The sequence below is a fragment of the Watersipora subatra genome, chromosome 10 (assembly GCF_963576615.1).
Source record: "Watersipora subatra chromosome 10, tzWatSuba1.1, whole genome shotgun sequence".
Taxonomy (NCBI): domain Eukaryota; kingdom Metazoa; phylum Bryozoa; class Gymnolaemata; order Cheilostomatida; family Watersiporidae; genus Watersipora; species Watersipora subatra.
In genome coordinates, this window is record NC_088717.1 from 28,826,373 (window position 1) to 28,850,950 (window position 24,578).

At 37.6% G+C, this 24,578-nt stretch overlaps 1 protein-coding gene across 1 annotated transcript; it reads right to left on the reverse strand.

The window, feature by feature from the left end:
- Positions 1–192: 192 nt before the first annotated feature.
- LOC137406940 (uncharacterized) lies at positions 193–22,527 on the reverse strand. Its single transcript, XM_068093541.1, has 4 exons — positions 22,456–22,527; positions 22,160–22,348; positions 16,938–17,005; positions 193–2,083 (listed from the first exon to the last, which is right to left on the reverse strand). The coding sequence occupies exons 1-4, from the start codon at positions 22,525–22,527 to the stop codon at positions 193–195; spliced, it is 2,220 nt and encodes a 739-aa protein (XP_067949642.1).
- Between the last annotated feature and the right edge of the window lie 2,051 nt (positions 22,528–24,578).

Sequence of the window (24,578 nt, forward strand, 5' to 3'; positions counted from 1 at the left end):
GTTGGTGAGACAGTTAGCATCTTTCAGTGGGTTTTCAATTCCAGCGTAGCTCTTCTCTAGAATCTCAAAAGATGTTAAATCGGTCTGCAATGCTCCTTTGATTGTTTCGCAGCGTTCTGTGCTTGATTGAGTTGATTGGATACTGTGTACTGTATGCTTGGTTGGAAGTTTTTTCACTTCACCACATAGGGTCTATCCAAACACTGTACGCATGGCAAATGTTTCTCCCTCTTCTCCGAGAATGACTTCTCTTGGTGCAAGGGCTGTAGCGCAGTCTACTCCGATAAGAATACCAACGGGTATATCCATTTCTGGGGGAATCTCTTGCTGTAAGTGTTTCAGATGTGGAATATCTGATACATGTTTTTTGTTGGGTATCTGATTTCTATTGCACGGTAATGTACTTTGTTCGTAAGCTCGTACTTCTACCCTTTGTGCATCTTGTAAGCCATAACCTCTAACGCTAATGGTGTAGCGGTTAAGTCTTTGTGTTGTCTCTCCGTGCAGTGTGGCCATTGTGATTTTCTCTGTGGTGTAACTGGGGTCAATTTGACTAGCCAGACTAGAAGTTATAAAGCTGGCGTCAAACTGTGTGTCTAATAACGCATAAACAAGCTGCTCACTTTTATCTGATGATACATAGACTGGCACTATCATATTGAGCAGATTAGATCCCTTCCTTTGTTTTACAGTGTGTACGTTTTTCTTGGTTTCACCGTTGGGCTTCTCTGTCGTCGGTTTGGCTCGAGATGCACCAGTCTCGGTCTTGCTAGATGTTTCTTGCGTAGTTTGGAAATCTTTATGAAGGACCGTTGGGTGACGTTTACCACATTTAGTGCAAGTTGCTCGATTTTGACAAGCTTTGCTGAGGTGATTAAACTTCAAGCAACCGTAGCATAGCCTGTTTTCTTTGATGAACCTTTCTTTTTCCGGTTCACTTTTAGCTGCCAATGATCTGCACTCGGCCACAGGATGTGTACCTTTCTGGCAGTGTGTACAGTCACTCGGTTTACTGGGGCTTAAGCGTAAGTTGCGAACCCTCTCTCTTTTTGGAGGAGTAGGTTTAGGGTGAGGTTGAGCATCTTCTGTGTCTCGAAGATTATTACTTGACACCCTTGCTTCATGAGAGATGAACTCCACATATTTAGAGAATGGTGGAAATCCTTTCTTTTCTTCTTTGTCAGTGACGTAGTAAGTCCAGCGGTTCACCAGCCAAGCTGGTAAAACCTTTATGTACTTCTTGTTTTCTCGTTTGTCGTTGAGCGCTTGAAGGTTAGGCATGACTCTTTGGGCAGCAAGGCACTGCTTAAGGAAATATGAGTATTTCTTTAAGGCGTCATGATCTTTATTTGCGATTCTGGGCCAGCTTTCCAATTTGTCCCGGAAGCTGTTCTCTACCAGATCCTCCCTACCAAACTCCTCGTGTAACGTAGCTAAGGCTTCTTCATACGCACCTTTTGTTTGAAGTCTGAAGTAGCCACATATGGCTTCTTTGGCATTGCCACTTACATATTTCTTTAGTCTATGGAGCTTCTCTATGGGAGATCCTCGCTCTGAGTCTATGAGACTATCAAAGGCTACTCGCCAGTCAGCGTATTCCAAGGGATCTCCCGAGAACACATTCGGCTCAGCTGGAGCAAGTAATGATACGTGCATATGCTCTGTGATTTCCTGTGCCAGATGAGACGCTTGATAGTCTCCCTGTGTTGATTGTCTGGAATCTGCATCAAAACAGTCAGGAATTGTGTTTCTCGTAAAAGAGTCACTCATTTTTTTGGGCCATGTCGGATGCTGTTGAAGAACAGCCTGTGGAGAGGTTGATTGAGTAGCTTGTGCTGGATCTGTAAATCTCGTGGGAGGTGCGGCAATTACTGGTGGACTATTCTGTGAAGAATTTTGTCCGGTGAGTGTCGTCTGCTCGGTGTTTAATATTTTGTACCTCTCCTGTAGTCTTTCGCGCCGGGCGGCCATGCGAGTTTCCAACTCTTCCATCTCTTCTTGTAATTTCTTCTTGGCTTCTTCTACAGCTTGTTCAGCTTCTTTTAGCTCCTCATCTAGCTTGAGCTCTGATTCTTTGCGTTGACTGTAATAGTTTTGCACTATATCGGCAATGAATCGATCAAACAGAGTTTGTGTGGTTGGATTTACTTTATTATCACTGAGTACCTTTATTTCGGTAAAAATATCAGTAACAGAAATAGTACATTGCTCTACTAACAACATAAATGTATCTACACGATCATCTGGAAGAGCATCAGCTTCCCCCAAAAAATTCTCATTCTCTTTCAACTGCTTACTTATAGTTTTAACCAGCAGTTGTGATAACTCTATAACTTTGTTCTCTCTAGCTTTTAAAGCTAGCTTTTTATCTCAATTTGATTTTCTCTGATGTTTTTCCTCAGAATTGCTATCAATGGCCTTGGATTCAGCACTGACTGCGCTACTTGATTGTTCTGCGGATTCAGGCCCACTAACCGGACCTATTTTGTGTGACTCGCTGTCACTATCGCTATTGGACTTTGTCATGACAATACTTATTTCGATGATATTGTTAATGGCAATAAGCTGAGCTCAACCACCAATTAATGTAACTAGACCCAGCTGAACAATCCGAGAATGCAACACGCTCGCGCCCAGACGCCCACACGACACAAGCCAACAGCACCGGCGCCGCCTAGGCACGACAGGACCTCAGAAGTAACACCAAACCTACCAGCCAGGCAAGCCTAGAAACAACGACTACCAACCTGTCACCCAAGGGCACTCTGTCAACGCCAGCTAGTTTACAAGCAGTGATAAAAGAAGTGTAGTCAAAAAACAAAATCTTACTATCTTGATAATACAAAATAACAGTTTAATCACCATATATTTACGGTACAAGTTTAGGCCAGCAAGTAATTTTACTCCCTATATTGGCTAACGAGGCGATGCTCTAACTATTGAATTGTCTGTTTAAATCTACAGCCTGTTATAATTGTCATTGGTCTACGTAATAAACTTAGTAGGCTTATTCTATATAGATACTTAGCTGATGCTGAGAGCACTTTGACTGTAGATTGGACTTTGCTTGAACTTTACTACTAAATTCTGTGTGGCGTCTGTGTCACTGACTACTTCCAGTGTAATACGAAGACGATTCTGAAGTTTTGGCGGTAGTTTGTGTGTCTGTATCACTAGTTACGTCCAGTGTAATACAAAGACTATTGTTTATGCTGACTTAGTTTGCAACCTGTAGGTGAGAGCGCTGAAATTGACGACGCTTTCCTTATGACTTTGCCATCTGGCAGTTCGATCAATCAGAACTGTATGCCAAGAACTTTCAGGACTGTTACGTTAGCTTTCCGTATCGTCCAGCTTACTTTTACTTAGAATGGTTTGAACCTCCGTAGGGCGTAGTGTTTAAGTGAGTAAAGATTTCACTGTAGCAAATTTCGTCATGCTTTTAGGAAATGGAGGTTTAGTTTACGATCTAATAGATTGTTCAAAGATTGTTGTAGGCTACTGCAATTTCGAAGCTTGGAGAGGTTATTAATTTTTACTGCTGTTTATTGATTGACACCGTCAAATCAAAAATAGTGTAATACATTGTGATTACATAATGCTTTAGATTGAATGAGGTAAAAATATGTAATAATGAGTAATAAAAGGTACACAACTGTTGATATAATATATTGCTATAAAATCTATACCTTTAATTCACTCTTCTCTTATAGGTTTAAATTGCAGCAACATTTAGAAAAGTAGGTGAAATTGTAAATGTAGAATTTGTGCCGACTGATTTCCAGTGATATTTCAAACCTACTAACCGGTATTGACAGAGCGCGCCAAGGTGAACGCGCCAATAAAAATTGACGGTGCCACTCCAGTCGGCCAATCGCGTCCAGGCAGCACAAGGGCTGTCAGCCGTGACCACCAAACAGCCGGGCAACGAACAATGCCCCAAACTCAACACTGACAGCCGGCCTCCAATAACACCAATTAGTGGTTGATCCCAGCCCATAGCCAGTACGAACTTGCATGATTTATTGTATATTGCTACTCTACTAGTAACTAGAAAATAAGTAGAACATGGGTGTTGCTGATTCAAAATTATATTATATTTATTACAGTCTGTATTGTGCCACTTCAATTTTGATTTAACATTGTTGGTTGTATGGCATCGGAAAGCGTCTAATATCAGCACCGATTGCTTTCACCAATCATTCGACACGACGAATGTCGACCGATTTCGTGAAATTATTTGACATTCGTCGAATGATTGCACAAAAATTTATATGAAACACCACTGTTTCTATAAAAATTAATGGAAGTTTAGGACTAAAATTAGGATGCGCCCTATACACAGTTACACAGTTTTTCATCACTATTGGGGTCAAATATCCACTGCATTCTATACATAGTGTAGTATCATCCTAAACGCGAATATTTACTATAGTTAGTAAATAAAATAAGCAAGCCGCATCTTTGAAAAGAATATGTTCAAATATATGGCGAAACCAACTGCATCCTTAAAAAGGTCAGATATAGTCAACGTTATCCAATCATTATTAGTATCAATTAATAAAAATAAATTCACTGCTCACAATCGATTAGTTGATTCAAGTACTAAATGGTTTTATGAGTTGACCAAAATATTGAACGCAAAACAACGTCAATTTCTCTGAAATCAATTAACCCATCGATTCTGGCGAATAGGTAATAAAGCTATTCTTGCACCTGGTTGGCGGTTTGTGGCTCGTTTTTCCATTAGTAGTGTTTTTCACCCAGTGGCATCCAATGCCCAACTCAGTGACACACTACTGCACTGAGCTGAGCATTGGATGCATTGGCCTTCATCAGAAGGTGAAGTATTACTGCTTGTTAATACTGTCTGTCCTTAGCCAAGGTGACTGGATCACACCTGTGATAAAGCCAAGGTGGTCCTTGACGCTTGGGCTTGGTTGGCTTGGTTGGCGATTTCATTGGCTGATGGCGGGTAGTATTTCGATTAGTGTTATCCATTAGCTCGGCTTTCTTGGTCTTTTTTTAGAACCTTCTTACACTAGGTCACCAATTATAACTCTGCAGAAGCACTTTTTAAATTATAGCATCTATATCAGCAAGCTGGAATCGCAAACCGAAGAGCCCAGGGTTGCTCAAATAATAAGCAAATGTCATTTAAACAGCAATCTACACTTACATCTACTCAATTACCATTATCAGTGAATCTACTCGCACAATGCTCGCTTGCCTGGGTCGCTGGCAGACCCGAAAACTGCCATAGCTGATATAGGGAATATGCCATCGTTACACAAAAATAAAATATAACACAAATGAAACAGTCAAAACATTATTATTATATATACAGAGGAACATAGATGTAGTAAACACAGGTAATAGTAAGGTTTACTATATCTATGCAGTAGAACCTCGGTTCTCGAACATAATCCATTCCAGAAGGTTGTTCAAACACTGAGGTGTTCGAGATCCGAAAAGATTATTCCCATCAGAATTAATGTATGTAAATTTTAATCTGTTCCAAGCCGAAAAGACAACTTCGGTAAAGTATTTTTTAAACATGTTACACAATAAACTGTACTGTATACTACGTACTATAAAAACGTATAAAAACGGGTAGATATAGGTCATGTTCATTGGTCGAAAACCGTAGCGTAATAATATAATATGATATATAATATATGCTATAATATATAAATATAATATAATATAACGATGTATAATAATATTGTAATAATATATGTATACTATTATTACTTTTATATCGTTCATTTATGGTCTCGGTCATCTTTCTCAAGTCAGTGGCTGTCAGACTCCATTACACATTTCTGCGTGTTTTTAATGTTAGGCCGAACTGGATAAACCATAACAATGTCATGAAAAGCGAGAATTCTCAAGCAGTTTTTGCAGACATCACAAACAAGAGAATATTGGAAATGGCTGAAAATATCCAGTCTAGAAGTAAGACCAGTTTTACCAACTTTTTACTCGTACAATCTTTTATGGCTTTTAGCAACAGTGGTGAGATAAAAACAGGAAATACATTAACGTTCTTTTATTGTATTTTAGTAACCATTTATTAAATAGTGTTATATAATAGCTGCCAGTTTATTACAATTTACGTTTGCTAAACAAACAAACACACAGACAGGCCTTTTAAAGGTTTTTGCGGATCATTGAAAGTTGTTTTCTAATTGAAGAGAAAGTTTGTTATGAGTTTCGGATCTGTTGAGATTTTTTATCGAAGCTCAAACCTTTATGTATTTACGTATGTATGTGCGTGCATGTATGTTTGCATGCATGTATACATGTATGTTTGTATGCATGTATAGGGAAAGGCGGGGTAATTTATGCCGTTTTTCGGTTTTTGATGTATGTACTAGTGTCTTTTAACTTTTTTCACCCAAATATTTTTATGTATATAGTTTAATATGTTCTCTAATAAAATGTATCAATCAGTTTAAATAAAAATAACAAGGTGACCAAGGGTGCTAGTTCCTATTAAACCTTATTAATGGCACAACTTACCCAGCGTGCGGGGTAATTTGTGCCGCATACTTATTTTATATGTGGTAATTTGTGCCAGCATAAAACATTAACAAAATTGCATAATTTCTGGTGACTTTATTATAATAACACTTTATAAAACTTTTGTTTGCTATATAACTCAGCTAAGTATTTAAATACTGTAATATATCTTAATTAAATGGTGACACTACACAAGTCAGTACTTAAAACACTAAAATATCATTTATTCAATGGTGTCACCCAAGTCAATACCAAACATAACTTTATTTGCAGCCTTTTTGATCCCAGGGATAGAAATAGGCTTTCCAAGTTATAGCACCTCATCATTAAATGTAATCAATTCTAGATCATCCTCATCAGGGAAAGTGAATGATACAGCCGGCCCCTTTACTTTACGCATAAATTTAACTTCGAAATTGTGTTTTATGAGAGCATCCCTTTTCTGACATAGAACTTGTTATGCTGTTTATCAGTCACATGGTTTACCAGCACAAAATCCCCCGCTCTTAACTAATGTAGGCTGATCTAGGATGCCAGTTTCACCAAACTCATCATCTGGACTGTTTGAATCTGCCTGCAGCAATTCAATTCGCATATCCTCTTCTAACAATGACTCGGGTATTGGAGCTTTTGCAACTTTGCGCTTATTTTCTGGTGCTTCACGTTTGCTTCCTTTTTAAGAAGCTTTCTTAGTTATTTTTCAATTAGGCTCTTTTCTGAGTTTTTGAAATTTGTCTTTGCTGAACCCATGAAAGCAATCATTTAAAGTTTTAATATGGGCAGCTATAGATCTCTCTTCTTCATCGGTAAAAACCCTGTGAGCAAAACCAGTCCCCTCGTAGCCTTTTTGCATATTATTAGTGATATACCTAGCCAATGTCATTCTGTTTAGACCATACGCTTTGGCAGCATTTCTGATACTGGACGCCTCTTCATGAACCAATTCTAGTTCATGAAGAGGCGTCAATGTAGTTCATTAACAGCCTTTTTCAGTTGCCCTATCACCGATATTGTCAACACGCATTGTCTTTCTTTTGTAATTTTGTGTCATTTTTGCTATAGCAGTGAGCTAAAATAATAGTGACATCATTTCCATTTTCAAAATTACCGGATGTGACGTCACTAGTACACATTATCGTGACATCATATCCGTTTTCAAAATTACCCGATATTACGCCACTAGTACACATATTCGTGACGTCACCTCCGTTTTCAATTTAACCGGATATATCATCATCAGTACACATATTCGTGATATCATGTCCATTTTCCAAAGTACCGAATATGACGTCACTAGTACACATGTTCGTGACATCATATCCGTTTTCAATTTAACCGGATATGACGTCACTAGTACACATATTCGTGACGTCATATCCGTTATCAAAATGACCGGATATGACGTCACTAGTACACATATTCGCGACATCATTGCCGTTTTCAAATTAACCGGATTTGATGTCACTAGTACACATATTCGTGACGTCATCTCCGTTTTCAAATTAACTGGATATGACGTCACCATATGACGTCATATCCGTTTTCACAATTACCAGATATGACATCACTACTACACATGTTCGTGACGTCACACGGATATTACGTCACTAGTACGTATTCGTGATGTCACATCCACAAAATTCGAAAACGGATGTGACGTCACGAGTACAGATATTAGTGACGTCACATCCGGTGATTTCGAAAACGGATATGACCTCACTAATATCTGTATTCGTGATGTCATATCATGTGATTTCGAAAACGGGTATGACGTCACTGATATATGTATTCGTGACATCATATCCGTTTTCTAAATTACCGGATATGACATCACGAATACAGATATTAGTGACGTCACGTTACATCCACAAATTTTGAACATGGAAATGACGCCACGAATACAGATATTAGCGACGTAGCATCCGGTAATGTCAAAAATTGATATGACGTAGCGAGTACAGGTATTAGTGTCATCACAACCGGTGATTTCGAAAACGGATATGACGTCTTTAGTATTTGTATTCGTGACGTCAATTCCCGTAATTTCGAAAACGGATATGACGTCACAAATACAGATATTATTGACATCACATCCAGTAATGTCAAAAACGGATATGATGTCACGAATACAAATATCAGCGACGTCATATCCGTTTTTAAAATTAACCGGATATGACATCACCAGTGCAAATTCTCGTGACGTCATTTTCGTTTTCAAAATTACCAGATATGATGTCACCAATACACATATTCGTGACGTCATATCCAGTTTCAAATTAACTGGATATGAAGTCACAAGTACACATGTTCGTGACGTCATATTCATTTTCAAAATGACCGGATATGACGTCACTAGTACACATATTCGGGACGTCATATCCGTTTCCAAATTAACCGAATATGATGTCAGCAGAACACATATTCGTGACGTCATATCCATTTTCAAAATTACCGGATATGACGTCACTAGTACACATATTCGTGACGTCATATCTGTTTTCAAAATTACCGGATATGATGTCATTAGTACGTATTCGTGAGGTCACAACCACAAATTTCGAAAACGGATGTGATGTCATGAGTGCAGATATTAGCGACGTCACATCCGGTGTTTTCGAAAATGGATATAACTTCACTAATATCTGTATTCGTGATGTCATATCCGGTGATTTCAAAATCGGGTATGACGTCACTGATATTTGTTATAGTGACGTCATATCCGTTTTCGAAATCACCGGATATGACATCACTGATATCTGTAATCGTCACGTCACATCTACAAATTTTGAAAACGGATATGACGTCACGAGTTTAGATATTACTGACGTCACATCCGGTGATTTTAAAAACGGATATGACATCACGAATACAGATATTAGTGGCGGCACATCCACAAACTTCAAAAACGGATATGACGTCACGAATACAAATATCAGTGACGTCACATCTGTTTTTCGATATTATCAGATGTGATGTCACTAATATCTGTATTCATGATGTCATATCTGGTGATTTCGAAAACGGGTATGACGTCACTGATATTTGTTATAGTGACGTCATATCCGTTTTCGACATTACCGGATATGACGTCACTAATATCTGTATTCGTGATGTCATGTCCGTTTTCGAAGTTTGTGGATGTGATGTCACTAATATCTGTATTCGTGACATCATATCCGTGTTTGAAATTACCGGATGCGACGTAACTAATAAGTTTATTAGTGACGTCATATCCGCTAAATATAAACATACATGACGGCACCGACACACTGGTTTGTGACGTCATATTCAAATATAAACGGATTTGATGTCACAACTACAATATTGAACAACGGGATCAACCACGATAATGACGCCATTGGTAGGCGAAGGTAAGGCACCTCTAAAAAAACATTGAAGATGACAAAGGCTTCAGTGTCATTAGCTCAGTGTCATGTACAGATTATTTCTATGATAAATAACTCGGAATCGAAGCGCCATACTATGTTCTCACGATAGTAATATGTACTAGAATTTCCCCTGTCATACAGCCTACGACCAAAGTGATATTGGAAAAAGGAAAGGGTAATGCCGGTTGATACATGCATTATTAGCAATCAGATGACAGTGCAATAGGATAACTGCAATGGTAGCTGTAATGTACTGGGTGTTATTATGTACAACAAACAGCAATAATGAAAGGAAAAGATTTGGTTTATATCTCTCCCTTTGAATAGGAGAAATGCAATATTAGAAGTAAATGGCAAGCTGCTGTGTACTATACACAGTTTGAAAGCTGGTTGTGTTGAATGCAGAATGGTTTTGACAGCAATCTGTAACCAAAGTTAAAGGTTGACATGAAACAAAATTCACATTACAGTTATTTAGTATCAAAAGATTCACCATGTCTTACTCTGTTGTGTTGTAAGTGCAAAATATGTGGGATTGTGAATACAAGTTCTTAAAAGATCAAAATCGAACAGCCACACGATACCGCCGTAGTTTGGATTCTCTTTCCAAAACGGCTCAAATGTGGCGCAGCTGTGTTAGATGGTTTCTGTTTACGTTTTCATGCAACCTTATTCTTCAAAATATTTCACAAATATACTTCACGTATTCAATAAAACCATGTCTATTGTTCTTATGCATCTGTCTTATCGTCATTTTAATGCTGTCACTTTTAGCAGTGATGTCTTATAACTTACAGTAAAACGTCGTTTAATTTTTTTGCTTTAGCTTGAAGGAGTACATATCATTGTCTGATAATCATGATGAGCCTGTTGGTCATTTGTGATAATCGAAAAGTGCTGCAGAAATTATTTGCGAAGTATTGGGTCACATGATCAGATTACGACTTGCCTATTAGATAAAACCGAAACAAAACTGTAAAGTAGGGAGCATCTATATTTGATACGGGGTCTTCGTAAAACCCGAATTGTTTGTCATGAACTAGTGCTACGATAAGTTTTATATTGAGCTTTTTATCACCCTTTCAATTCACGGGAGAACATCACGTGACAAGACGATAACCAAATGTAATGGCTACGCCAGAGAAGTAAAAAGATTTCAATCTATGGCAGCTTTTCGTTTTTAAGCTTTTAAGAGCTTGTAATCACATTTCCACATATTTGGCACCTACAACACAACATAGTAAGACACGGTGAATCTTTTGATACCAAATAACTGTAATGTGAATTTTGTTGCAAGTCAACTTTTAAAAACCTGTAAATCATATTGTATGAAGTTGTTTTCTCTTCTTTTAATAATACATTTCTTATTCTGTATTCTAAAGGAGTACAGGAATGTGCAGACAAATCCTGTATTCCTTACCTAGAGTCCATTTTAACATTTAAATGTTATCATCTTGAAACACACAAAAATGAAATAATAACAACAACAATAGAGATAACTCACTTCATTTAGACTCACTTCATTTAGTTTCTGAGTTTGCTAAGGCTAATGGTAAGGCTGAGGTTAATAAGAGATATTTGATAAACTATCAAGATTTTAGGGTATTTTTCATGCATTTAGACTAAAGTTTCCTGTTTTATCATTTCAACTGTGTTTTGAGATACCCATAAATGTAATAAACTTATTATAATAAATAATAGGGTTTATTATATCTTATATATTATGGTAGGTATATTATTATATCTAATGTTTATACCAATGCTTTACATTGTAAAGCTTCATGTAAATCTTACAATCTAAAAGTGCTAGTTTTACAAGAAGGAATATTAGTATAATGCATCGTTAAAACAGTGGCAACGAGTAGACATGCTGACATAGGAAGAGGAGGTTCATACCATAAAACCTCTAACTGAACGCCACCTTTAACTGAACGCCACCTTTAATTGAACGCCACCTTTAATTGAACGCCACTTCTATTTGAAACGGGTTCAAAAAAGAACGCGGATGCTTTAATTTAATGTCACCTTCATTTGACCGCCACTATCAATATTATTGGATCTTTACTCACTCATAATAGCTAGAAATCAGCAGAAAAGTGTCCACAACCTCGTAATATTAATGACTCGGTTACATCAATAACAATTAATTCGCTTCTTTTCGTATCGAAGTACGTTTTCCAACTTCAAAGCTTATCGTTGTTTTCTTTTCGCTAAAACTCTAAAAGCCGTAGCAATGTATTTAGACTAATAATAGTTTTTTTTAACGCGGTTTCGATACTTCGATTTGGGAGAAAAACTGTTTACATGTACATGAATATGAATGAATAATTTTAGGCTAAAAGTTGTGCTTAGCGCACATAGATCTATATGCAGATGTTTGTTTCAAAAATGTCAATTTTTGTTTATACATATTCTATAAGCATTGTTTGTTTTTCATATGTTTGTGATTATGTATGTGTAGCAATTGATAGATTATTATTATATACATGTAACCTTCAAATTTATAGCAAATTATTTAATAGCATCTTTGCATTTGAACTTGCATCTTAGTTCAGCTTACAATGGATCAATGCTCATAACTTCTTTTCTGCTGAAAATATAACGCTAGTTTTAGCTGCAAACTGTAGCATACATATCACTGAGTGCATTGAGATTTTATGAAAAATTGTTACATATAATTACAAAATAAAATATGCCTTCAAATTTAGAATGAAATAAAAAATTAAAGCCTTCAACAAATTGCAATGCAATCGCATTGCAGTTTGTTGGAGCAGAAATATCACTGGTATTGATATTTCTCAGCGTTCCAATGCACATTTATTCAGAGATCTATGACAAGTTGGATAATTTGGTTGATGGTAAGTTAGCAGAATTTTGCCTGTCATTATTATATAATTTTTAAATGTCACCCAAAAAAGTTTATGAGATGATATCACTCAGGAGTGTGCAAAATATAGGTGACATTAAATTTATCGCCAGAGTTAAAGGCAACAGGCAACAGGGTTAAATTTATTTTCTCAAAACTCTGACGAGCTATTTGAGAAATACAACGCCAACCTCTAATTGAATGCCACCTCTATTTGACCGCCATTGTAGAAGGGTTGTGTTGGGACATTTCAATGGATAGCCAGTGTATTACATGGCAAATGATATTGGCTATGTCATTATATATAGCCACATGGTTATTTATGGAATAATTACAGATTACTTTTGCTTGCTTAATGTATAATTCTAGGATAAGACTTTTGCTAACAGCTATCTATACATATATATATATACTTGGGACGTCTCTTACCAATTCATTGTAAACTCAGTACTGGAATAAAGAACATTACATTGAGAACACAACAGGTTGAAGAGGTTTAACAGTATTTTAATTTAGTTTGCTTTTTTTTTAAATAAAAGCAAATTTGAAGGTCATGTTGAACTTGTAACATTTAAACTGTTTGACTTTAGTATTTAATTGTTATGAAAATCCTGAGCGTTTTGAAGCAACTTGTCTATTCAGGTCTATTTTAACTACAGAAGAAGTAGCGCACCACATCAATACAGAAAGTAGCTATAGAACTAAAGATTTTGGTTATAGAACTAATTAAAAGACTTGGCTACCTCAAAGCTTTGGTTTATTCAAGTGATTTCCAGTATGTAGGACAGTTATCTGCAAGGTAACTGTCCTACATACACCTTTTTCTAGAATCAAGTAACCTTAACAGCATGTTACCTCATATGAATGCAGATTTGGAAATCTTCCGATGCTGGTGCATCAGTAACCAACTCACAATCAATATTGAAAAAACTAATTATATGCTTATGAAAAATCCGCAGAACAAGTGTAGTTTAAAATGAACTCTCTGCTAATAGGAAATAACATATTAAACCAGACTGATAATTTTAAATTCCTAGGTGTTTGGCTTGATAATAATCTGAATTGGTCTACCCATATATCTAACATACTAAAGGACCTTCGTCCAGCGGTTGGACTTTTCTATAGGTTATCAGTACTTCCCATGAGAAATAATGATTACATTATATAATTCCTTAGTGAATTCTAAACTTATTTACTGCCTCGAATTTTTTTCTGCTGATGTTGGTTGTTTGCGGCGCTTGCGCGACATTAGCTGGGCTACAGTGCACCTATGGCTTCATCATCATCATCTCGTGCTCAGGTTGAGTGAATTTTGCTATAGTTTTTCATTATCTTATTAATTTGTATTTAACCTGATATATTTACTAATATGCAGTTTATTTTTTTGTATTGTTTCGGTTGATGAAAATAAATAAACACGCACCACACTGCACATCGCACACCGCGCGCGCGCACACACACACACACACGCCACACACACACTCACACGCAGGTCGTGTATACGTGCAATATGTACTGGTGATAACATCAGCAAGTTTTAACCAGTACATATTTCAACATTCCCGAGGCGCGTTCCATCATCTGTACGCTCTTCTGTTCACAATTCGAGAGGGGAAGAAATGTCCTCAGGGAAGAACTACTTTTCCGATTTCAAAGAAACACGTTTCGGAGTCAACTTTGCTTGTTAGAATATTCTTTGCTTGTCGTATAAGCAAAACACGAGGTCTTTTAAACGAAGGTGTTGTTGAAAAATAAGACTTTTGATGATATACTTTTTTAAGCAATTGCTTCTGGATAACCAAAATTTTGTTTAAGTAGTTCATCAGAGCATTCTCCATGCTTCCCAGCAAGAAAGTATTTTACTGTTAATTAAATGTACTATATAAAAGCAAAAGAGGCATTTCTGGTCAGAGCAATGAGGCCTGGTAAGTAAGCTCCAAATTTGTTACAGTTGTTTTTTGATAGTTCTATGTGTCCTATAAAAAGTATAAAGCATTGAGTCGTATGTATGAGCCGATAAACAGACTCATGGATGTGCCGATAAACAGACTTGAGAGTGAGCCGATAAACAGACTCGAGAGTGAGCCGATAAACAGACTCGGTGGGTGAACAGATAAACAGACTCGATTGGTGAGCCAATAAACAGACCATTGAAAGTTGTTTTCTAATTGAAGAGAAAGTTTGTTATGAGTTTCGGATCAGTTGAGATTTTTTATCGAAGTTCAAACTTTTATGTATTTACGTATGTATGTGCGTGCATGTATGTTTGCATGCATGTATACATGTATGTTTGTATGCATGTATAGGGAAAGGCGGGGTAACTTGTGCCGTTTTTTGGTTTTTGATGTATGTACTAGTATCTTTTAACTTATTTCACCCAAATATTTTTATGTATATAGTTTAATATGTTCTCTAATAAAATGTATCAATCAGTTTAAATAAAAATAACAAGGTGACCAAGGGTACTAGTTCCTATTAAACCTTATTAATGGCACAACTTACCCAGCGTGCGGGGTAATTTGTGCCGCATACTTATTTTATACGTGGTAATTTGTGCCAGCATAAAACATTAACAAAATTGCATAATTTCTGGTGACTTTATTATAATAACACTTTATAAAACTTTTGTTTGCTATATAACTCAGCTCAGCCGATAAACGGACTCGATGGGTGAGCCGATAAACAGACTCGAGGATGTGCCGATAAACAGACTCGAGAGTGAGCCGATAAACAGACTCGGGGGGTGAGCCGATAAACAGACTCAGGGATGAGCCGATAAACAGACTCGGGGGGTGAGCCGATAAACAGACTCGGGGGGTGAGCCGATAAACAGACTCGGGGGGTGAGCCAATAAACAGACTCGAGAGTGAGCCGATAAACAGACTCGAGAGTGAGCCGATAAACAGACTCAGGGATGAGCCGATAAACAGACTCGAGAGTGAGCCGATAAACAGACTCGAGAGTGAGCCGATAAACAGACTCGAGAGTGAGCCGATAAACAGACTCGGTGGGTGAGCAGATAAACAGACTCGATGGGTGAGCCAATAAACAGACTCATGGATGTGCCGATAAACAGACTCGAGAGTGAGCCGATAAACAGACTCGGGGGGTGAGCCGATAAACAGACTCGGGGATGAGCCGATAAACAGACTTGAGAGTGAGCCGATAAACAGACTCGGGGGTGAGCCGATAAACAGACTCGATGGTGTCTTTTCTCAACTCTTACACCCTAGTAAGCCAAGCGCAATAATTCTTGATGTTCGGTCAATAGCACTTATAGTGAATGCAGCTATGATATGCTGGCTAATATCACAATGCTAAAGTCAGAAACCATGACAAGAATTTTATATACTATTTGCCTTGGAAAATCAAGCAGAGCTATTGTAAAGAACGCAGTATCTTTATTGGTGTTATATTATTATATTATATTATTATATATTATATCTCACAGCACCAAACAGTAACACACCAGCAATGATAAACTGACAGGTTATATAGCAAATCCAGGGAAAACTTACAATTGATTGGCTGCACAGTAATTAGATCAACTGTTGCCACAATAACATATTTCAAATACAAAAACGATAACATTTGTCACTAACTATTCACGCAATACGAATATTAATAATTTTTTTAGTGTTTGTATAGCGACATGCAAATCTTAGAACAATATGGTAATAATTGGTTAACATAAAAAATTGCTAGTATAACACATACATATACAATTATATACTACATTGGACAAGTGTCAAGCGTGCGCCTTATAAATGACTATTCAAATTTGTCGGAATTGCGAAGAGTGTAATATAGATCCATTTAGTCAGCAATTTGAAGCTGCCGGTTTATAGGCTTAGAAAAGACGTCATCAACTCTATTACACATGCTAGCAGTCTATAAATACTGGTAAGCACTGATTGACAGTTTATTCACTTTTACAAGCATGAAACACTCGTGTACTTTTACAAGCATGAAGCACTCGTGTACTTTTACAAGCATGAAGCACTCGTGTACTTTTACAAGCATGAAGCACTCGTGTACTTTTACAAGCATGAAGCACTCGTGTACTTTTACAAGCATGAAGCACTCGTGTACTTTTACAAGCATGAAGCACTCGTGTACTTTTTGCAACTTTTCTTGTAACAAGGAGCGTGACTTACCGAGGCATGCTCGTGTACGCAGACACCGCTGCTCCTCCAGTGATGAAGTGTTCACCACCCAGCCTCTCCTGCAAGCGCACATTTCTGCTGAGCACCGGAGAACACAGTCTACCCAGACTGAACCCCAGAGGCTGAGGGCAGGTTCACCCCATCGCCATCACCATTACTGAGGGCAACGCTACACAAGGCCACGGCAAGACCGACGGCCGTACTGGAAGCCAGTCTGTAACGCTTGCCTTACTCCACGGCATGAAATGGAGTCCAAGATCGTTCGCCTGTCGGTAGACCCTATCGGGATGACAGTGACCCTCTCGGGCTGCTAGACTCACCAGTCAAAATCGATTTCTGAGTGCCAGTAGTCCCACCATAGAGTTATCTCCCCCTAGAGCGATAACTACACGAGCGTTTCTGGTGCCAAGAAGGAGCGTTTAGGCCACGCCACTTTTTTGTGCTAGTCAGTCGTAGTGATCGACTAGATCAATAACATCAGCCATGGGAAGGGTTAAACGAGGATCATGAATTTCCAGTTAAGATAGTAATTAATGCTCATATTAAAGAAATGATGATTATAGTTTATTACTCTAATATATGCTTATTATTTAAAGCAATTCAATACTTACCAGGGATCACTAAACATATTATGGAAATGTTTAGTTTTCCAAATCCTTTTCTATAAACATAAATATTTCCATAATTTTAGGGAAATTGATATGGAAATTTTATTTTAGAAATATGGAAATGGTATGGAAATGAAAATAATATGGAAATGAAGTAGGGAAATGTTATGGAAAGGAAAATAATATGGAAATGAAGTAGGGAAATGTTGTGGAAGTGGAATTAATATGAAAATAAATTATGGGAATTTTATGGAAATGGAAGTAATATGGAAATGAATTGTGGAAATGTTATGGAAATGGAAATAATAGAGAAATGAATTATGGAAATGTTATGGAAATGGAAATAATATGGAAATGAATTATAGAAATGTTATGGAAATGGAATTAATATAGAAATAAATTATGCAAATTTTATGGAAATAGAAGTAATCCCTGATACCTCCATGACTTGCAAAGGCACTGAATAGATAGTGTTAAGTGAGTTAATGCAATCAGTTACTCATAGATAAGATAGATAGTCATACTGGGGTTGTATTACATTAGTGTGATGAGAAGCTAATCAACTGCCATCAACTATGAGCTGCACTACCCGAGTTGCCCAAGTAATAAAAAAGTCTTTGGACAGAAAATTTATTTTTATACAACATCTACCATTCTAACTTTTAAACTTCATACCATGAGAAAATATTTTTAAGCAGTTCAAATGAATTAAGAGGAAAAAGAAAACAACTGTAAACGTTTTCAAGCTTTTTCAAACAACTACAACTTTTAAATTTCATTTCATGAAAGAAGTTTTTTGTTGAAATAAATTAGGAAGAAAAGTAAAACTGTAAATGTGTTTAAACGTAAAATAATTAACAAGTAATGGCTAAATATAATCTGTTTAGTTATGATTACAATGAAAATTATTTAATAAATAAGGTAATAAGAAGTCTATTTTATTTTTATATAATTATAATTTGGTATAATTAGGCATAATTTATTTTTATTTAACATTACAATATTTGCCACTTTAACTTTTAAACTGTATATAATGAGAAGTGTTTTGTGTAATTGAAATAAATAAAGAGAGAAGAAAAAATAAAAACAACTGTAAATGTTCTCAAGCTTTTTCAAACAACTACAACTTTTTAATTTCTTATCATGAAAGAAGTTTTTTGTTGAAATGAATTAGGAAGAAAAATGAAACTGCAAATGTGTTTAAATGTAAATGTGAAATAATTAGCAAGTAATGGCTAAATATAATCTGTTTAGCTATGATTACAATAAAAAATTATTTAATAAATTAAGTAATAAAAATTAAATAATAATAATTATAATTATAATTTAGTATAATTAAGTATAATTTATTTTTATCTAACATATAACAGCATTTGCCACTCTAACTTTCAAACTTTTTGCTTGCTCACATCAAGCAAAGATGTCCACTAACTAGTGGACATCCTTGCTTCAAGCTAGTCTATGTATTTGATTGATATGTATTGAAATCTAATATTACATGCAAGGGCTGTTTGTGAACTGTGGTGTCAATGTATCACTCTATCACCATACAATGTCAATACTTTCAGTTGATAGCAGTTGATTAGTTTCCCATCACACCAATGTAATACAACCCCAGTATGACTATCTATCTTATCTATGAGTAACCAATGATATACAGCCCCCATGTGTGGGGGCTGTATATCATTGGAGTAACTGATTGCATTAACTCACTTGCTTAACACTATTTATTCAGTGCCTTTGCAAGGCATGTAGGTATTGAATTGATTTAAATAATAAGCATATATTAGAGTAATCTACTATCTACTATATAAACGGCAATCGTTGTCTGTCTGTCTATCTATCTATCTATCTATCTATCTATCTATCTATCTATCTATCTATCTATCTATCTGTGTGTCTGTCCGCTTTATAGAGTACCGTACTTTTCCGACTATTAACCGCTACTTTTATATAAGGGCGTGTCTATTCTGCGTTTTTTTTTCACCGCTAGGGCGCATTAACGGGAATCTCCGGTTATTACACGCCTCTATTATAATACGTAACCTGCTATTCATCGTAGGGATGGACGATAAATACTGATATGCTAATAGTATGAGTTGTCTTCTCGATATATTGAGTTACCGATAACTCCCAAATATGAGCAGTATAAATAAATTACCGTATATGGCGGTCTTTTTTTTTTCGATTCGATCGTTAGTTAGTAATTTTTTATTTTGCTGATAACAAAATAACAAAAAGCCTCTATTTGCGGGCATATTATCCAATAAAACGGAAACTGTAGAAGAATCCTGAATGCAAGATAGTAGTGAACAATTCATATTTAGTTTTTTAACAAGGATGGCCTTCCCGGGCAAAACCAAATCTTGAGTACTCAACATAAAATAACATAAAATAAAATAATGTACATGTCCTATCAGTAGAGACAAGTGTAGAGTAACTCTTTACACAATCATTATTACAGATTAATATGATTTCTCAAATCATACTATATAAGATCATTTACTCAAGTAAAGTATCGAGTTTTCGCGCTCGCATGGATGTGTAACAGGGATACAACTTGTGCCAGACATCCAGGCACTCATGGAGTCAGTGCAATGGTTCGACCCTCGTCGTTTGTTGGTCTCGTGTCCTTCCGTATTAGACCTTGCTGCGCTGCAGGCTTGTCTCGGGTGGGTCTTTGGGCCGGGCACCGCAATCTACACTGACACGCAAATTCAAGGATATTTTAAGAAGACAATCTGTCATTATCATTTATCCCTTTATTACATTTATATCTATATTTTTAAATACTGTTAAGGTCTTTCCTCTGCCTGCAAAAAGAGGCTCTTTGTTTAGTTCAATAAAGAAATATATATATATACATATTTAGTTTGAGATTATTTGTGTAAAAGTTAAAAGAAAATTTACATGAGAGGATGACTTCTAATAAGTAATGCAGGATAGCTTATACAAAGATAAATTGATTGATATCTCCACTACTTAATAACGTTGGATTTGCCGCTGTTCGTGATAGTGGGTCATGTTCATTTCCTTCAGCAGCAGAGTTACTAATTTTTTTCCAGCTATGAGTAGGCCTACTGTAACTTACTATTACAGAACTTTCACGAGTACTCCGAGGGTTGCGATACGCTATTGTGAAAAGAAAGAGAGCAGCTGCTATCGACTGACTGTCACCCTGCATCAGCCATGACCAGCTATACGTCGCCTGCTCAAAAGTAGGCACACGCCGAAAACTGTTTCTTCATACGCCCGAGAGAAAAACCAAAAATGTTGTCTATCCGCATGTGTTGCGTTGAACTAAGGGAGAGAGAGAGGGAGAGAGAGAGAAAGGGAGAGAGAGCGAGGAGGAGAGGGGGGAGAGAGGGAGAGAAGGGGGAGAGAGAGGGAGAGCGAGGAGGAGAGGGGGGAGAGAGAGAGGGAGAGAGAGGGAGAGGGGGAAGAGGGAGGGAGAGAGGGGAAAGAGAGAGCGAGGAGGAGAGGGGGGAGAGAGAGAGAGGGATAGAAAGGGAGAAGAGAGAGGGGAGAAAGGGAGAGAGAGAGGGGAGAAAGGGAGAGAGAGAGGGAGAAAAGGGGAGAGAGAGGGAGAGCGAGGAGGAGAGGGGGGGGAGAGAGAGGGAGGGAGAGAAAGAGGGAGAGAGAGAAAGGGGGAAGAGGAAGGGAGAGAGGGGAGAGAGAGAGGGGGAGGGAAGGAGAGAGAAGGGGAGAGAGAGGAAGAGGGGGAAGAGGGAGGGAGGGGAAATAGGGAGAGAAGGGGAGAAGGAGAGAGAGAGGAAGAGAAAGAGAGAGGGGAAAGAGGGAGGGAGAAAGAGGAGGAAGAGGGAGGGAGAGAGAGAGGGGAAAGACGGAGAGAGGGAGAGAGGGGAAAGAGAGAGAGGGAGAGCGAGGAGGAGAGGGGGAGGAGAGAGGGAGAGAAAGAGGGAGAGAGAGAGGGGAGAGAGGGAGAGGAGATAGAGGGGAGAGACGGAGAGAGGGGAAAGAGGGAGAGAAGGAGAGAGAGGGAGAGAGAGGGAGAGAAAGAGGGAGAAGAGGGAGGGAGAGAGGGAGAGATGGAGAGAGGGAGATGTAACTGCACATTTGGAGTTGTTTTACGGTATGAAAGCCAACTCTCAATAAACCTTATGCTGCCCGTGAATCTGCTTCTGTAGACGAGTAATGCAGCTAGTAAACTATAATCATCATTTCTTTAATATGTGCAATAATTACTATCTTAACTGTGGAAAGTCATGATCATTCTCATGGCTGATGTTATTGTTCTGTCAATTACTACGATTGACTAGCACACAAAAAGAGCGTGGCCTAAACGCTCCTTGTTGGCACCGGAAACGCTCGTATTGTTGAAGGCACGGTTATCAATTTAGGGGGAGATAACTCTATGAGTCCCACCAACCACCTTGGCCCTTTTCAGAGCTACCATTTCCATTTTAAGGGTTTTGTTCTGCGACAACAATGGTGGAAACTCAGTGTCGTACTTATCGTCCACTTTTTTATTACACTGTTCCCTCCTAAAGCAGAATTCTGTCCCAGAATAGCTGATAGCTTATCATTGTCTGTTTGCAATTTGTTGAGCCAATAATTTTGTAGGTGTGTTGGCTTCTTGGTTACCCTATGGGGTCTCTGCTTTACATCAGTGCTGGTTGGCTTGACCGACGTTTCTGCCGCAGGGGTTTTGGGCTCAAAACAAGTTGCCACATCTTCTGTACTTCCCGCAAAGCTTTGTCTGCGGACCCGAGCGTTCTCCCCCGGAGGAGCGCTTTCATCAGCTTCCTGGTATAGTTTAATTCTTCCTTCGTGCTGCACCAACCATTTTCCATTTTGCTACATTTCGAATGTTTGGTAGGGCAGAGATTTGGTAATGCGGTAAGACCCAACATACTTGGGTTGAAGTTTTTTTCCTCTACTTTTTGTCTTGAAGTAGGATTTGAGCCAGATTTGATCACCTTTGACAAATTTTGGTTCTTCTTCACTGTCATCCGTTCGAGGTTTTCGTTTTTGATGCTGTCGTAGTCTTATGTATGCCGTCTGCATGTCTTTTTGTAGTTGTGCTGCATACTCGTCCTCCGTACAATCCAACCCAGAATAATTCCTTGTATCCTCAGTTATTAAACATTGCCAAACTTCTTCTGTTAAGCTCCTGCCAGCAACGCTACAAGCGATCCTATACAAGCAAGGTCCTTTAGTGCCATGAAACGGTTAAAATCCGATATTAGATCCTCCATGAGTCAGGTGAGGTTAAACTCCCTCATGCTGCCTCATGTCCACAATGACCTCACTGATACCATAGACATACAGGAAGTAATTAGACTATTCGCTGCCTATCACCCAAGGCGTGAGAAGAATCTCTAACTTTAATTCAAAATCTACCAAATTCAAATTTAAATAAACTTTAGGAAAGAACTCTATCACATTGAACTTTGAGTCACTCAGTGACTGGTGCTCCTATTATAAATTTAGATAGCTTAAGTTAGTTTCATTGTTTTACATTATTTCTTCTCAGCAGAATAACAAACCTTCTAATATTCAATTTTAAATAATCTTAGGTCTTTTATATATTTGCTGTTTAGTGTTTATTATCAAATCTTAATCAATAATCATAATATTTTTCTTTCCTACCCCTGGCACAAGTTTACATATCACTTGACATGTACCGTACTTTTCGGATTATAAACCGCACCCCTATATAAGCCGCATATGCTTTATTTTCCAAAAAATGATAATAAAACAATACATAAGCCGCACCTTTGTATAGGCCGCAGAACTCAGGACTGTGCTTTTTAACGTGGCAGCAACTTTGCTGTTTAAAACGGAACAGTGCCGAATGGCACAGTTTCGTATTATCCGACACTTTTTAACTTAATGCCTAACGGATCAGTACCGTGAGGCATTGTTTCGTATTTTCTTTCACCGCTAGAAGCGCAATAATTGGAGATTCCCGTTAATGCGCCCTAGCGGTAAAAGAAAAAGCCACAGATTAGCCGCACTCTTATATAAGCCGCATGGCTCAAATCATCAGAAAAAAGTAGCGGCTTATAGTCCGAAAAGTACGGTATTCAATAATTCGTACGGAAGGTGATATACAGCAATCTTCATGATTTTTGAGAAATTATTTTAGTATTTTGCTTGCTTGTATAAGTTGCAATAATGCAACTAAAACTGCTCTCAGATAGAATTTCTTGTGTGTGTTTTGTAATTTTTCTTTTTGATATTTGGGAGACCGTTGCAACCCTCCCAAACCTAACCCGCCGGCCGCATGCGGCCGCTCGGGCCTATGGCCCTCACAGATCGCCTTGTTGTGTTGATTATTGATAGTATCGGACTATCTTACCAAGTAATCTTACAACGGTTAAGGAGTAGCTCAAGTTGATTATCGAACGCAGATGTACTGTTAAGTTGTTAGTACTAACACTCAGATAGGCCTTATCCTGGCTAATGACTGTTAACCAATGTTTGTTGATTAACGTAGTCAAGACCCTATAAAAGACCTTAGATATGAGAATCTGGGACTATGCTCTGAGAAAGGAAATTCCTAAGGTATGCAAAGAAGGGTTTCACAATACCTTATGTTTATTTAAGAACAAGAAAATATATAATAAGTTGCACTCCAGACTAAACTTTTAAAAGTAATTTCTAGAGACTTAGAATATAGTCACCCCTTTTGTTCTCTAAAGTTGACTCTTCCACTTAATCTGCTGACACGTCTGTTTGCCATGATAAAGCTGTATTAAATAAGACAAGTATGAAGGTAAATATATGTTATATACATATATACATATATATATCGATTAGGAGTTAGCCTTGGGGTCCAAAAGTGAAACTATATCTTTCAGATCTCCAATTTTGGGTTTTGTAGTTTTTAGGGTTCCTGGCTACGTCCTGTTTTATTTACGTCAGCGAAATTTCATAATATTTAATCTATAGTTTTAATCCCTGTCTGGTGTAGCTTAGTACCAGATGCGGATCTTCGTACCGCATGACGCAAGTTGTTTTCGTCTGGGTGTTGTTGTTGACAGGGGGTGTGATGCCG

Excerpts from the sequence above, each read along its gene's own strand:
- LOC137406940 (XM_068093541.1), bottom strand. The coding sequence starts at position 22,527 with ATGACAGTGAAGAAGAACCAAAATTTGTCAAAGGTGATCAAATCTGGC. Across the intron at positions 17,006-22,159 it reads TAAAGCAGAGACCCCATAGG|GAGAGGCTGGGTGGTGAACA; the intron begins GTAACCAAGAAG and ends GTGCGCTTGCAG. Across the intron at positions 2,084-16,937 it reads GCGTACACGAGCATGCCTCG|TCAACGCAAAGAATCAGAGC; the intron begins GTAAGTCACGCT and ends AAACTATTACAG.